Raw genomic sequence first — 14,381 nt, forward strand, 5'->3', positions numbered from 1 at the left:
TCTTTAAATTCAGCCTTTAATGGTAATGCCTTTAAAACATTTACATATTTAAATGTGCAAAATGTACAATTTACATGCAATTCAGTGAGTGAATGGTGCCGAGCGCAGCCACAGTAGCACGATATCGCCTCGTTTCTGTGCAACAAACCTTTCCATGGTAGCTTAACATGCTAACTACACATTGAAACAAGACGACTTGTTAAGTGCGCTAGTAGCTGGTGAAACAAAGGGCTTTGGGTGTGCGTGTCTAAACGTTATCCATCCACTTGATGGTAGAAGATGACCCTTTTTGCCTTGAATCTATGTGTAAACAGCCCTTTAGTGTGGTGGTGAAGAACGGTCGATCCGTCCAAGCTTTGTCAAACCACCCCTATCAAACTTCTCCATCCAAATGAAGGAAATCTTATATTGCCTCCACTGGTTGTTTTTTTCCCCACACAATCATATCTCCACTTTCAGTTTGGCAGAGCACATGGCTTCCCCCAGCTTGTTGCTGGCCCTGCACACATAAAGCCCAGAGTCGGAAGGCTCCAGATCAGCCAGAACCAGAGAGCGGAGCCCGTCTTCATGCTGCTCCATCGTCACTCTGACTGATCCAGACACCGGCTCGTCATTCTGAAGCCACTTCACCTCCGGCTGAGGGTAACCTGGGATTGAGACAAGACATATCAAATATACAAACATGACATTTCTAAATGGTTTTCATGTAGGATAGCGATATATACCAAACAAAGTGTTCAATATTCCCCAAGCCTATTGATGAAGCCGTTTTAAACCTTTTCAGTTCAGCCAGTTTAGACCTCATTCTACTGCAATCAGAGCTTTTCAGACCACATTGTCTTTTCTGCTTCCCCTTGTATAATGTGGTGAGGCATTATCTAATGAAGAACAGCACAGTTCTGTCACTTTACCGCTGACGAGGCACGTAAGCCGAGCAGTCGCTCCTTTGGGGAGGGTGGCGTCCCTCAGGGCCTGCTGGAAGCGAGGTTCACTCTGAAGCTGCTTATCCAGAGACTGGATGGCCTCCTCTGCCTCCTGGCTCCAGCCTGGCTCTGGATGAGGGAGAGGATGATGATGAATAAAACAGAAACAAGGCTTTACAGATCACAAAAGGGTAAACTTGAAGTGACAATCGGAAACTTGTGAGTCATCTGCCATATGCATGTAGCTCCAGGACATAGGAGGGCAGTGTGTGTGTGTGTGTGTGTGTGTGTGTGTGTGTGTGTGTGTGTGTGTGTGTCTTTTTATCGGCCTTACCCTCTGAGGAGCTGCCAGGAGAGTCTGGCCTGTTAGAGAGATTAGCCATCCGCTGTAGGGCCAAAACAGCCTTGCCAGTTTTCTGGAAGTTTAAAAAGGACAAATAGCACTGGATGACAAACTACACTAACCAAGCTTAAGGTCTATATGGGACAAAGGATTGAAAGGTCATCACAGGGAAGCATTGATAAGAAAACGGTTCATCTGTCCAATGCAGGGCCAACGGCGTTTTAGTCATTTTTCAGCATTACCTTCCACTTGCGCTTGGCCAGAAAGCGTTTCATCTTCCCCTTATTGAGGGACTTGGTGGCTCTGCGGTTCAGTGGGGTAAAAGAGGCCATCCAGGGGTGGGCGAGGGCCTCGGCACATGACAACCTGCATCTAGAGGGAGACGCAAAGGCTGTCAAACAACGGCAGTGTCCTGAGCCGACTGTGATGCTGCCGTGGATTATCTGCATAAATAGACTCCTGGCTCTCCCCGAACAATATTCAGAACTTGCCATGTGGTTTGCAAATGTCACATGGAAGACTTTGCTCATACTCTTGTAGCTGCTTCTCATCAGGACTGAGCTTGAAACAGTCACTGTATCACAAAGTGGTACTCTAATCCAAGCAGCTTGTGAGCACATTTATCACATCGTGTAGGTCAGAATCACAAAAAGAGGAATGGAAAAGCAGACCAACCTCCGGTCTTTCTTCAGGAGGGAGCTGATAAAGTCTTTGGCCTCATCAGAGATGTCCTCAAAACTCTCCGGGTCAAACTCGAACTGGGCAGCAGTCACAAGAGCTAAAGTCTCTGCATCGTTGTTCCCCTGAAAGGGAGATTCTCCACTGAGCCTATCGGTCACAAAACAATTCAACAATGAATAAAACGTATCGTGTCACGTTTCTGCAGAGAAGATATTTGCACCCATTCACAATTTATTTTTAAAATTGACCCGAGGATAAATTAACTGTCTTGAGTTTGTTATTCCCTCAAATATATGGCCACTTTAAGAACTGTAATACTAATTTCGGGGGACTGTAATGATGAAACACTACCAGGAGATGGCGCCAAATTTGAATATGTAGAATGATTTGGATAGATATTACATTTTACATAAACACTTAGTAATTTTTAAATGACTTTAAACAGGATAAATAAAGAATAAATGTGAAGTTTTTTTATCTTTCCTACACTTTATGAAGAATCTGAAAGGCCCTCCAGCATTATCGCTTCCACAAAGTATCCCCAGTTGCATTGGTTTTCTCCAGAATGTATTACTTTGGCTATAATTTAAACCACTATAACCATTGCTCGACTTACAAGATGAAGCAGATGACTCCGAGGCTCCACATGTCGGTCTCCAGGCCCACAGGCTCATAGTTGATCACCTCAGGGGCCACAAACTCCGGCGTGCCGTGCATCACCAGCAGAGGTTTGCCCTCCTCTGAACAACATGCAGACAAGAGTAAGAAATTCAAAACGTCACCCTGAATGTTTTGTGTTTTCCTGTTTACAGCTACAGTCATCTCGAAATAGACCACCCTGGAGATGCGGCTGCTGGACCATCACCAAATTTACTGCCTGAATAGGCTTCACAGCTTTGTTGGGTTGAGGTTGTCTTCTATTTAAAAGACTTGGTACATTGTATACAGCTAGGAATTTAGAAACAACACTCCTTGATGTTATCTTTAGTTACTTTTGGCATGAATTAAAATGAGTGACCCTGTGTTGTCAGGAAACCCACATTCAGGGGTTGGAAAATCAAAACTATATTTAAACTTGATGCAGTTTTCTGCAGCCCAAAAAATATTTTTAGTGTATTTATGTGAACCATAGCAGGAAGCATTTTATTCTCCATGCTGGGTGCACAACTTTGAATGGTGCCTTAAGCGCCTCGGATTTCCCTGGATTGTAACTTTTACTGGAATACACAAAGGATGTGCCACTCATGAGAATAAAGACTGGGTGATTTATTCCCTGACCCTAGTGAGCAGCTGCAAGCAGAATTAAAAAAAAAATAGAAAAAGAAATAGCAGAAAGAATACATCCAGTGTTCGAAAGAATTCCCCTATAAAAAAAATAAATGTCATTTTGTAGGACTTTATACGCTATGACACAGTTTCCACAAATCCAGCATACTCACCCAGTTCACTAGCCAAGCCAAAGTCGATGATCTTGAGCCGTGTACCAGTCGTATCCACGCAGACGATGTTCTCTGGTTTGAGGTCCAGGTGGACGATATTCTGCTTGTGAACGTACTGCATGCCCTCCAGGATCTGCTGCATGTAGCGGGCGCTGGTGGGCTCCGTGTGCTCGAAGTTGTCGTCCACGATGCGCGCAAAGAGCTCCCCGCCCGCAATACTGGGCAGACAAAAAAACATCATTCAGGTCCATGCCTCAAATACAACCCATAACTACTGTAGTGAAAATATTATTGTCACCGTGCAACATCCGCAGAAAACACCAGATACACCATGGTTCTACCAGAGCAAAGTCACCTTTCCACTCCTCCATTACTTACTACTCCATGACCATGACCATCTCGGAGCGCGTTTCATAGGCAGCCAGGCATTGGACCAGTTTCGGGTGGTGAAGGCTGTTCATCAGTTCGATCTCTTTGCGAGCTGCCGTTCTCTCCTTGGAGGTTCGGGCTCGGTAGAACTTCCCTGCAACCACTTGACCCGTCTCTTTGTGGGACAGCCGGAACACCTGGCCAAACTTCCCACTGGAAATGTTCAATCCAAAACAAATATAAACATTTAAAAAAAAAAAAGGCACTACTTTCAAAGCCAGTTATCAATTTACTCATACGCAGTCAACATACTTGAGAATCTGAATTTAAAAGTGTGTTTGAAAAACAAAGACTCCATGCTTACACTCCCAGCTTCTCATGCACATTGTAGTAGTCCTTGGCCTTGTGTTTGGTGTCAATGGTCACTGTGACGTACGACTCGGACTCTTCCTTCTTTTTTTCTTCTAACACAAAAATTATACACAGGTGAGAAATAAGCACATCTCTCCTCTTCTCAAAACATTTCACAAACAAAAACATATCACTTACTTTCAGTCTCCATCTTGACACACTCAGACTCCTGGCTGGGTTCGCTGACCCCCGCTGAGTTGTAGGCTCTGACACGGAAGCGGTACTGCCCATGAGGCTCCAGGCCTGCGCGGACGTGGTAGGTTGTGTTTTTACAACGGCTCGTGGCTTCAGTCCAGCTCTCGGGCTTGTCCTGGCCCTCTTGTCTGACCTCCACCTTGTAGCCCAGCACGGCTGTGCCTCCGTCGTAGCTGGGACCCGTCCAGGAGAGGACCAGGGACTCTGTGGACAGCTGGGAAATAACCGGTTGGGACGCTGGTGGGTCAGGCCGGTCTGAGGAAAAATTCAAGAACAAAATATATTGTCTCATATACCAAGAGACGATGCAACGGGCGAGTCAAGTAGCATCATTTGGTGCTTCTTGGAGCGTTTTCCTACCTTCATATCTGTGCCTGCATTAAAGAAACAACAAATGCCAGTGTTGCATCATCTCAAGTCACTGGAGAACTGATAGCTAAATAATGAACTGAGAGTCTTACCAATGACACTGAGGGAGACGGTATGCTGGGCAGAGCCTTTCACATTTCGTACTATGGCGGTGTATGAGCCGGTGTCCTCTGGACAGGCCTGAGAGATCTCCACCTCGCTTTGCGTCTCACTGCTGCGGACAGACATCCTCGGCCCTGCTACCACCACCTGAAGAGGAAGCAAGGTGGAAGTACATGCCAAGACATGAGCCTTTACTGGTGCAGAATTTCAAAAGTGAGAATGTAATGTAATGCATCAAACAACGCCAACAACCACCGGGACCAGTATCACCTTGTTCTTTTTGAAAATCCAGCAGCAGGCCACGGGGACAGAGCTGCTCCTGAACTCACAGTGTAGTCGGGCCTGCTCTCCTACCCGAACCTCCACCTGCTCTGGTGGGTCTACAAACTCCACAGGAGGCCCTGGGGAGAAGCAGAGTCGGTTTAATTGACAAAAACATGACCACGTGATGTGCGATACATTTCAAGCTTTCATGCTGCAGTGCCCTCTATACTCACCTTTGCTTGAGACTTTTGTTTGCAGGTTGGTGTCTCTGTTAGCTGTGGAGACCGAAGAAGAAGGTGGATTTATAGGTGTGTGCCACTATGGCTTGAGAAGTGTCTAACCAATCACATGCGAGCAGTCATGTTTGGTTGCAGGGGCACTGCAATCAACAGACAGCCAATGCGTTGCACTTTTGAATGAAAAGGGAGGCTCCATTTTTAGCAAGCACAAACATGTGTGTTGGTTGGCTGCAACAGGTGAGTGAAGTTTAACACACAATACGTATGTCATTAAAAATCTTACTGCCCCTATGCATTATTTGGAAGAAGACATTTTAAAATATGTAGCAAGAAGAAAGGCAGAAAGAAAGAAGAAGTGTAACGTTACACACATATTTTTATAGGAAGCTTAACAGCAGTTTGCTTTGTACCTTTGTCTTCTTCCTCTCTGTGCACGCTCCTCTCTTTAGAAGCTGAAGATAATTCAGTGTTTTTGGGTGAGCCAACCTTGAAGGTGACTTCACTGTGCAGCTCATGGTTGCTTCTTCTAAGGATTTCCTTTGTTGCTGTTATCAGAAACAAAGAAGAAACAGGTTTACTGTACACAGATCGAGTGAATATGATTCATTCAAGGACAGTTTGTACAGTATGCGATGTGTGTGAGCAATTTCTAACATGACACTTTACCCCTGCTTTACCTGCGATATGTAACACAGCGCTGCATGACCGTTTCCCAGCAGTATTCTCAGCTACGCAGGTGTACGTCCCATCATCTCCATGTGAACACTGACTCAGAGTTAGACTGGCCACACCATTTTGGAAGGAAGTATTACTTGAGTGCACCCTCTTACCTACATGACCAAATAGGAATGGGAAAACACATGTTTTCACTGTTACGGGTGATTAATAAATATTTTTCTAAATACAGGATATTGTGGCTCAAGCCTTGCTCATAATGGAGAGGAGGTGGACATTTTGAAGGTTTGATAATCAGACATTTACCATTGTGTAGCCAGGAAATGCTCAGAGGTCGACTTCCTGTGATAACACCTTGAAAAAAAGCATCCCCTCCTTCACAGACTGTACAGTCCCTGAGCGGTTGTTTGAAGTGAGGCGTCTCAAGCGCCTGGACGGGTGTCCGTCTGGAGTCTAAGCAGAGTGGAGAAGTATGGGACAATGGGTTAGTTTTCAGATGAGTGTTTCCTCTACCGCCGACCAACCGGGAAAAGCCATTAGCCAATATTTGAGTGGAGAGTTGTGAGCCGTAAGTGATCAAACTATAGACAAACTTGAAATGCACCGTGTGGTGGATACCAATGTAGTCTGAAAATACAAGAACTGCCGACTGACGAGGACGTACGGTAGTCATCTGTTTTACCTCCGGGCAGAGCAGCACTAAGTCCCAATCAGTTACTTGTTGCTGTGTCTACTGGAGTATGCCAGTTGTGAGTGCAAGCGTTGGGTATTTGACATGGTGTTTACAAGACTTCCCCACCACATGGTGTGTGCAAACACACACATGTACTTTGGTGTGTGTATATTTAGGGGGGGAGGGAGGGAGGGAGGGGGGAGAGGCAGTTTGCATGTCCCCCCCTATGTACTCCGAGTGCCTAAAGATATTTCTGACAACAGTAACTACAAAAACGACACACTTCACAATTATCGTGTGACATATAGTACTATTTTGAGAAGTAGCCCAAGGGGAGCTGACCATATGTGTGCAATCTAACAGACTCCAGTATTCCTGGTTCCCCCGATAGGCTTTTGCAATGCCCGCATGTTCAGGATTCAAGTTAAAGACGTATAAAACACGAGGGCTGCAGGGGTCTGAGGCGTTAGATGAGGTGCGAATGTGGTAAATGTTATGAGTAGATTCCAGTTCTGTTATAGAAATCAAAGTGACGCATTAAAAAGCCAACTTTTCTCCCGTTCTTCTCGTCTTTACCTGTTGCTGATGCGACTCCCAGTCTGTTGTTTCCCATGAACGTCCTCTTGGTTGCATCCGGCCCATCCTCTTTTTTCTCCTCCACACAGAAACTTCTGGCTTGAGAATTGAGGGCCAAACGAAAAGTGGACACATAGGTCTTTGGCTTCCCGCCATCCTTCTCCATCCCTACGTAGAAATGGAATAGCCACTCATCAGTCAGGCCTCCTCTTCCTCTCTTGGCTGTGGTGTGTTGTACTCGGGTATGTCAAGCCGACGTGTTGAAAAGTCGTCCTGTCTCTAGTCAAACAACTTCTGACATGCTAACAGGAGGAGCCTCTGTTTTCAGGCGGCCTCTGAAATTACTGCCCACCCTCAGCCCCCCGCACAGTTCTCAGGAAACAGCTCTGTTTTTTGGAAGGCCAATTAAAAACACACATGTCCAGCCCCCACTGTCCCTCTGCACTGAGAACACAGGGAGGGAGACACATGTGATGAAAAAAAAAAAAAACAAGTATGAGAGAGTCAGGAAATGTGTGGGAGAGACTAAACATTCAAGCTGAAGAGAAACAGAGGCCACTGAAGTGGAAAGAGATAAAAGAAACACCAAATAAGTATAAAAAGCATCTCTTACCTGGTGGCTTTCCTCAGAAAAACTGCTTTCTCCTGTCGGGAACGTACTTACACATTCCCACCGTCAGCTTCTTTTAGCCATTTTACCCCCTGTAAACACCTATTCCCTCTAAACACTCAGTGGGTTGAGCAACACTGCCAGAGTCACCGCAGGAATCAAGAGAAGCCTGTAGGGCAGCTTTCTGTGTGCATTCACTCCGCTGCTGTGCGACAGACAACATGTAGAGAAATCACTGAAGGGACTTTCTCATTTCCGGGCCTTGAGTTTCTTTGAATGAAAGTGGAGAAGTGGGACCATGTGACCACAAACAACAAGCTCCACATGTAAATGAGACGCCTTTTATTCTATTGAGATGTAAATAGAGATGGTAGCTGGCTGGGTGTGTCTCCAAGGTGCTCTCATTTACCTTTTGTTGCATGATCGTTGACTGCAGACTGCGTTTCATCCATATTCAAAGCAAGTGAAGATAGTTGATCGGAGTTTTCTTTGTCTCTGCTACTATTCTGAAAAGTACTTTCACTTTTACACTGTCTATGAAAGCCTCACTGACTTGAATTTTATTTTTATTTTGCAGAATACAAGATTTTGTCTTTTGTGAGCATTTCTCTGATTGTTGCTCATATTAAGTTTTAGTTTTGTTGGTGAAATTATTTCACTTTTGAGGATCAATAAAGTTCATTCAAACTATATTACATTGTGTATTTATTTGTTAGTCAATATGCTATTCACTACAATAAGCCTGTGAGCCGTTTTAGATCATTTATAGTCTGTAATTAATTACTTTTTTATAATATTATTATGCTTGTTAAGGTTTTTCTTTTTTCTGAGAATGTTGTGATCCAAGTAAATCGACATACAGCTTTGATATAAACCACAAATGAATATTACATTTTAGCATTGAAATGTGGAATTAACAAATGCATTTGTGGCTATTTATTAAGACAAACAAATGATTATAACAGTGGTTGCATGATATTGTTCTCTAAAAGCTAACCTCAAACAAATGTGTTTATTTGTTGTGGTTCCAAATGGACATGTTTCACTCAATGGTGGTCAGTGCAGGAATGTAAGGAAACGGTTACATGGACTGGTATGTGTAAGTACTACCATATGGTGGGAGGCACGTCATTTACTTCAGACTACAAACATGTCCCCTGACCCTGAGAGCATGTTGATTGATGAACCAGATATGGAGCAAAGCTTAACTGTTTACTGGCTAACGGACTCACTCTGTCCACTTCTAAGCTCTCAGATATAAAGAAAAGTCACAAATGTCGCTCACACATGCACAGCTTACTTTACACAGATGTGGTTCAAGCCAAAAAAAACAAGACTGATGTAAGGCAGAGAGCAGTTGTGAAAGCTTATTCTTTTCCAGGCTGATTATTAACCAAAGATGTAGATAATGCACTTGGACGATAAAGGTAGCATGAAAAACACAGTATCCAAACAAAATAACCAATGAGTCAGATCTGAAATGTCTAAAGATAATAAATAAAAGACCATCATCAAACACATGACATCACCCTGGAAAACTATGCTGCTACTGCTGAGTACAGATCCTCTGAGCTTGGGCACATTCCTTAGAACGAGCCATATAAGGTAAAAAGCTACACCACAATATTATGTAAATTTGAATGCATTTAGTTGAACTTTTCTTGTACCCGTATTCGGACCATTTCACTATAGAAAGTCATTATTGTACAATGAGCTGATGATATTCCATAAAGAAAAATAGCCCCACATCCCCACTTCTGTCCTCGACAATTATCCTTATCAGACGGAAATCGAACAAGGTTTCTACCAAGTCTTGTGGAATTCAAAACAGGAAAAGCAAAGAGTGGGAAGGACAAAGTTCCCCAACTATGGTAATCATTGTACTTCCTTTTCCCATGAAGTCCTTCAAGACACGCACTGTGTTATCCTGTTCCCACAAACCCCTTCAAACACACGCCACACTCCATCACTCCATTAAAGTGGAGCGATGGCAACCCAAATGCCCGTTTAAAAGTGGAATGGGGCCCTCCTGTGGTTGTACACCTCACCTTGCAGAATTGAGCAAATCTGTCAAACGGCATCGGTGACCGTGTGCAAAAGACGGTCAAAACAAGACCACTATAAAGTCCACAGCAGTTTGAAAATAACAAAATAGATTGCATTTATGAGAACTGATGCTCAACTGCAGTAAGCAAACATATTCATCTTCTGTCTCTTCAGCATGACATTTCTTTGCAGGCAAATAAGACCAAGCAGATACGGCCTCGTGTGCCGAGTGTCAGTAATGAGCAGGAGACAGATAAAAGCACACACTCGTGTGTACACGTAAATGGCTTGTCCTCTATAGCAGATAAACTAAGTATGTCCTTTGAATGAAAGGTAAAACCTCGTGACTCAGCCTTCTACCTACAGTCTGTTTTGTCATGATCTTTCCCTCGCATACATTCAAAGAGCCTATACTGTGATTCAGTGCTTAATGAGGGCAGAGAAAAGAGCAGAACTTCTGACACTATGTCTGGAATTAGAAAGCAGCACGGTCCGTCACAGCCTGATGCACCCTGGCTTGAGCTCTAAGAAAGCGGAGGGGAAAATGGGGGAGAAAAACTCTGAGATGGACATGAATGGATAGAAAGAAATGTGGAGAATCACAAGCATCCCGGCCACTCACTCTACTGTGAAAACGATAGATTATTGTGCTGCAGCCAGAGGCCTCGGTCCTCTTCCAGCCGGTGGAGTCGGGTTATGGCTTCCTGCGGCTGCTCATGTTGGGGGAGAAGCTCGGTCCTCAAAAGGATGGAAGAAGCCCCGGAGCAAGTTCCAGCAGACGGCTCCATGTGCTCAGACACTTTGAGCTGCGACAAAAAAGAAACACAATAAAGATTCATATTCTCTTGATATTTTTCTGTATGTTTATCAAATATTGTGGGATTTACTGGAGGAGCTATTACGAGTATGAACAGCACAGTAAAATGTGACAGAATAGCTCATAAGATGCACTAATGGGGATTTATTTTCAAAAATGATCCTCATAACTACAAAGGGGAAAGTTTTCCACAGCTAGCATGACTAAATTAAAATTTTTAAAACAACAATACTTCTCTCGGGTATTGAAGACATGTCACAAGGCCTCTCCCATGATGCCGAGCTTTGGCTTTTGTTTTGACCCTTCAGGAGTTTTGCAAACCGCCGTTGGTGCCCTTAAAATGAGAGTCAGAACAATTATAGTTATTTGTATATTTTCAAAACGAGCTCATCCATTGGGCCAATATTCACTTTATATTCCTAAAGCATATACAGGCAATCATCTGATATTGAGATTATCATATTTGAAGGTACTTTTCGCACTTCATAAATGTGACTATTCAAATAGTGTAACAGGGACTTTGTGTGTCCATATCAGTTGAAATGTTATCAGGCTACCAGTTCATTTTCATATGACACACGCTCGCTACTGAATTACATGCAGGTGCTCAGTCTGTATCTCTGCACTTAGACTGAGGAACGTCTGCTGTTTTGTCTCTGTCCTCAGTTTTATTTTTCCATTTTTTTAATTACAAACTTGGATATCCTGCAGCAAGTGTGAACAATGTGCTCGTGTTGCAGCTTCAAATGTTGCTTTGTTTTCTTCAATCTGCTTTTCTTGGTAAGTAATGTGGATAATTATCTTAATTAATGTATGAACGTGTTTGGAACATGATGATTGATAACACTGATGATGCAAACAACAAATAGGAAAAAATTACTTTAAGTAAATAAAGTAACATTAATTAGTTGTAGTAGAAAAACAGTATTAATTGTGTGAATTGAAGGCTACATTGAATTTATCTCACTATGGCAAACATGCCCCCCTTTCAGCAAATAATTAGACACACTTTCTATTGTCCTTTTTGCAATGATTGAGTTCCACACTGCAGCAGGTTGGCAGTGAACTAGCATGAAATCGGCAGCAATGTTGCCGTATAAGCACTCTGCATTAATGTCCCGTTGTTACATTTCTTTTTCAGGCATCTGGGGTCGCTCTCATCGTCATCGGAGTACAGGAATACTTGACATACTCGCTGTTGGGCGCGTTTGCAATGCAGAGCCTGTCTAAAATCGCTATAGTCCTCATTGCAGTGGGTGTCACTATAACCCTCGTCTCCTTGCTGGGCCATTTGGGGGCATTCTTTGATCATCAGTATACGATGTGTTGTGTAAGTAACATAATGAGGTAAATGTCTACTCATAGATTTGATTAAAAGCGTGTTTCTGGGACAGTTTTGGCACGATGATGGATGTTATTATTTTCAGTTGTAGATTAAATGAAGACTCTGCTCAGTCACCAGGGATGTTTCGTGTCACTGACAGTTTTGTTGAAAGGCTCTTGATATGAGACATGACCTCAACCGCCGCTCACCGCCGTTTCTTTATGAACTAGTTCATCTGTATCCTGATCATCATTATCATTCTGGAGATAGTCACAGGGGCTGTCTTTTACGTGCTCGGCACAAGGGTGAGACACTTTAATCCTGAGGTCAGAGTCAAAACATTTACAGTGCTTCTAAGGGAGTACAAGAGGCAGTTTGCCATTACAATAAGTAAAGGTCTGGTGCCAATCTTCTTTATTATCCCTGTAGACTGTCCTCAAGATTATGGACAACAAAGCACAAGAGGCGATCCATGACTACAGCCCAGAGAAGAGACACGCCATCGAAAAAATCCAGGAAAAGGTGATCCGCAGAGATTTATGTTTTGTATTTGCAAGAGGCGCTTGATAGACTGTAGAGAGGCAAAATAAACCCAGAGACATAAATACTCAAAGCCACTATTGACAGCACATTTGCCATAGTTTTTCATGGTTAGCGTGGTTAGCACTGTTAGCTATTTGCCGCGGGCTTAGGCGTCGCCATCTTGAGAGCCGTCAAGAGGCAATAGAAATGTTCCCAATCTCAAATGATGCACCTTTAAAATGAAACTGTAGAAAACGATTCTGATCATAGTAAAGTGCTCAGTCAATCATGAATGGAGAAGCAATTATATCCTGAATAATACCTCCCAAAAAAATATAACTCAAATTTGTATCTATTGTACACAGATGATGGTTTGGCACTTCATTTTAAAAGTGGAAAACCCACTTTTCTTAAATTTCCACACATTAAACTTTGAAGGAAACCGATATGTGCTCTTAATTGGTTTTATGCTGCACCATGTATAGACGGTTTCACAACGTCTAGAAGTGGCCTTAGTGCACTCTTTGTGTGTCGTGATCCATGTTACAGTTCAGGTGCTGTGGTGCAGACGGCCCCTCTGACTGGTCCAGCAGCGTGGGCTGGGAGGACCATGATGCCGTGCCAGATTCTTGCTGCGTGGTGAAGAGTCCAGAATGTGGCAAGGACAAGGAGAAAATACGCAACAAGGTCTGCTGGGAAATCTCATTTCAAGTTCGCAGCCATTTCATGTCATTTCTGTGAACCAATGACACATGACGTACTTCGTGACCGTGTGCTCCTCTTCAGGGTTGTGTCAAGGCCATCCGGATCTTTATGTTGAAAAACCTGATGTGGGTTGCTGTTGTCTGCATTGTTCTTGGAGTCACAGAGGTAAATACATAGCTGATATATCAAAAATGCCAGACAACTCCCATGTAACGCCCTGGATGATTTAGTCATTTACAAAATAATCTATATGCAGTTTCCAACAATTTACATGATAAGATATTCATGTAAGCAATGGTAATGCAGACATTTGAAAAGTAATGGCAGGAATGATAATAAAGCCTATCTCATGCCGTTTGCCCCAGGTGGTGAAGTCCAGAATTAATTTGATTTCACAGAGAAAGAAAAGAACCTCTCTGACCCGTCTTTGAGTTCATTTGCTGCTAGTAACTTACAACCTTTTCTACCCGTTACAGGTTCTTGGAATATTCGCCGGGGCGTTGTTCTGTCTGAACATAAAACAAAATAGCTACGAAAACATGAGCTGATGCGTCATCGTGGCCCAGCACAGCCGACTTCTCACATCACCGACATATTTAACCGGTTTTATTTGCTTTTCTTGTCTATTCTTTCTCAAATTTGACATAAAGATTAAACGTGTAGTTCATAGGATCGTGTCACTGATATGTTTGAAAACAACCTTGCATTGCTTTCGTTCTTACTGACAAATGGAAATCTTTTGGTCTATAATGGCCTGTTATAATCGTCTCATGTTTAAATTTCATGCTATTGGGAATATTTTCAATAAATGTGTGATACGTCCTGGTTGAGTGGTTCATGTCTGCAGTCGAGGCTAAGAGCCACAGGTCCTCATGTTATTGCCATCTTTGAATCTGGTCTGAGTGGCATACTCACAGTAACGCCAAATAATAAGCGGTAGCCACAAAATGAGATCAGTAAACTGGGAAAAAAGGGACAGAATATCAACCACAGGGAGTTGAATTTAATGAACAGGACACTCTTTCATGCTGCTGTTTGGTTCTTTGGCTTGTGTCAAAACATGTCCATCACATGTATTTCAAGGAGTTTTGAGCAGTT

At 43.2% G+C, this 14,381-nt stretch overlaps 2 protein-coding genes across 5 annotated transcripts; one reads left to right on the plus strand and one right to left on the minus strand.

The window, feature by feature from the left end:
• Positions 1-20: 20 nt before the first annotated feature.
• On the minus strand, positions 21-7,999 carry LOC306713196 (myosin light chain kinase, smooth muscle-like). 3 transcript variants are annotated; one of them, XM_079182844.1, is made up of 18 exons: positions 7,873-7,999; positions 7,260-7,427; positions 6,317-6,463; positions 6,013-6,165; positions 5,746-5,880; positions 5,330-5,371; positions 5,103-5,233; positions 4,823-4,979; positions 4,305-4,616; positions 4,120-4,216; positions 3,765-3,968; positions 3,387-3,604; positions 2,564-2,687; positions 1,942-2,094; positions 1,509-1,638; positions 1,258-1,339; positions 912-1,052; positions 21-647 (listed from the first exon to the last, which is right to left on the minus strand). In XM_079182844.1, the coding sequence occupies exons 2-18, from the start codon at positions 7,423-7,425 to the stop codon at positions 442-444; spliced, it is 2,598 nt and encodes an 865-aa protein (XP_079038970.1). In that variant the 5' UTR covers positions 7,426-7,427; positions 7,873-7,999; the 3' UTR covers positions 21-441. The 3 variants fall into 3 exon arrangements, with proteins under 3 accessions (XP_079038970.1, XP_079038968.1, XP_079038969.1); XM_079182842.1 differs by having other exon boundaries at positions 4,120-4,219; XM_079182843.1 differs by lacking the exon at positions 7,873-7,999 and having other exon boundaries at positions 4,120-4,219; positions 7,260-7,521.
• Positions 8,000-11,358: 3,359 nt separating this feature from the next.
• Positions 11,359-14,099, plus strand: LOC306712963 (CD63 antigen-like). 2 transcript variants are annotated; one of them, XM_079182455.1, is made up of 7 exons: positions 11,359-11,512; positions 11,874-12,062; positions 12,287-12,361; positions 12,486-12,578; positions 13,128-13,265; positions 13,365-13,448; positions 13,760-14,099. In XM_079182455.1, exons 1-7 carry the CDS (start codon positions 11,456-11,458, stop codon positions 13,829-13,831), a joined length of 708 nt encoding a protein of 235 aa, XP_079038581.1. In that variant the 5' UTR covers positions 11,359-11,455; the 3' UTR covers positions 13,832-14,099. The 2 variants fall into 2 exon arrangements, with proteins under 2 accessions (XP_079038581.1, XP_079038582.1); XM_079182456.1 differs by lacking the exon at positions 12,287-12,361.
• The last annotated feature ends 282 nt before the right edge of the window (positions 14,100-14,381 follow it).

This window comes from Pholis gunnellus (assembly GCF_910591455.1).
Source record: "Pholis gunnellus genome assembly, chromosome: 21".
NCBI classification, from domain to species: Eukaryota; Metazoa; Chordata; class Actinopteri; order Perciformes; family Pholidae; genus Pholis; species Pholis gunnellus.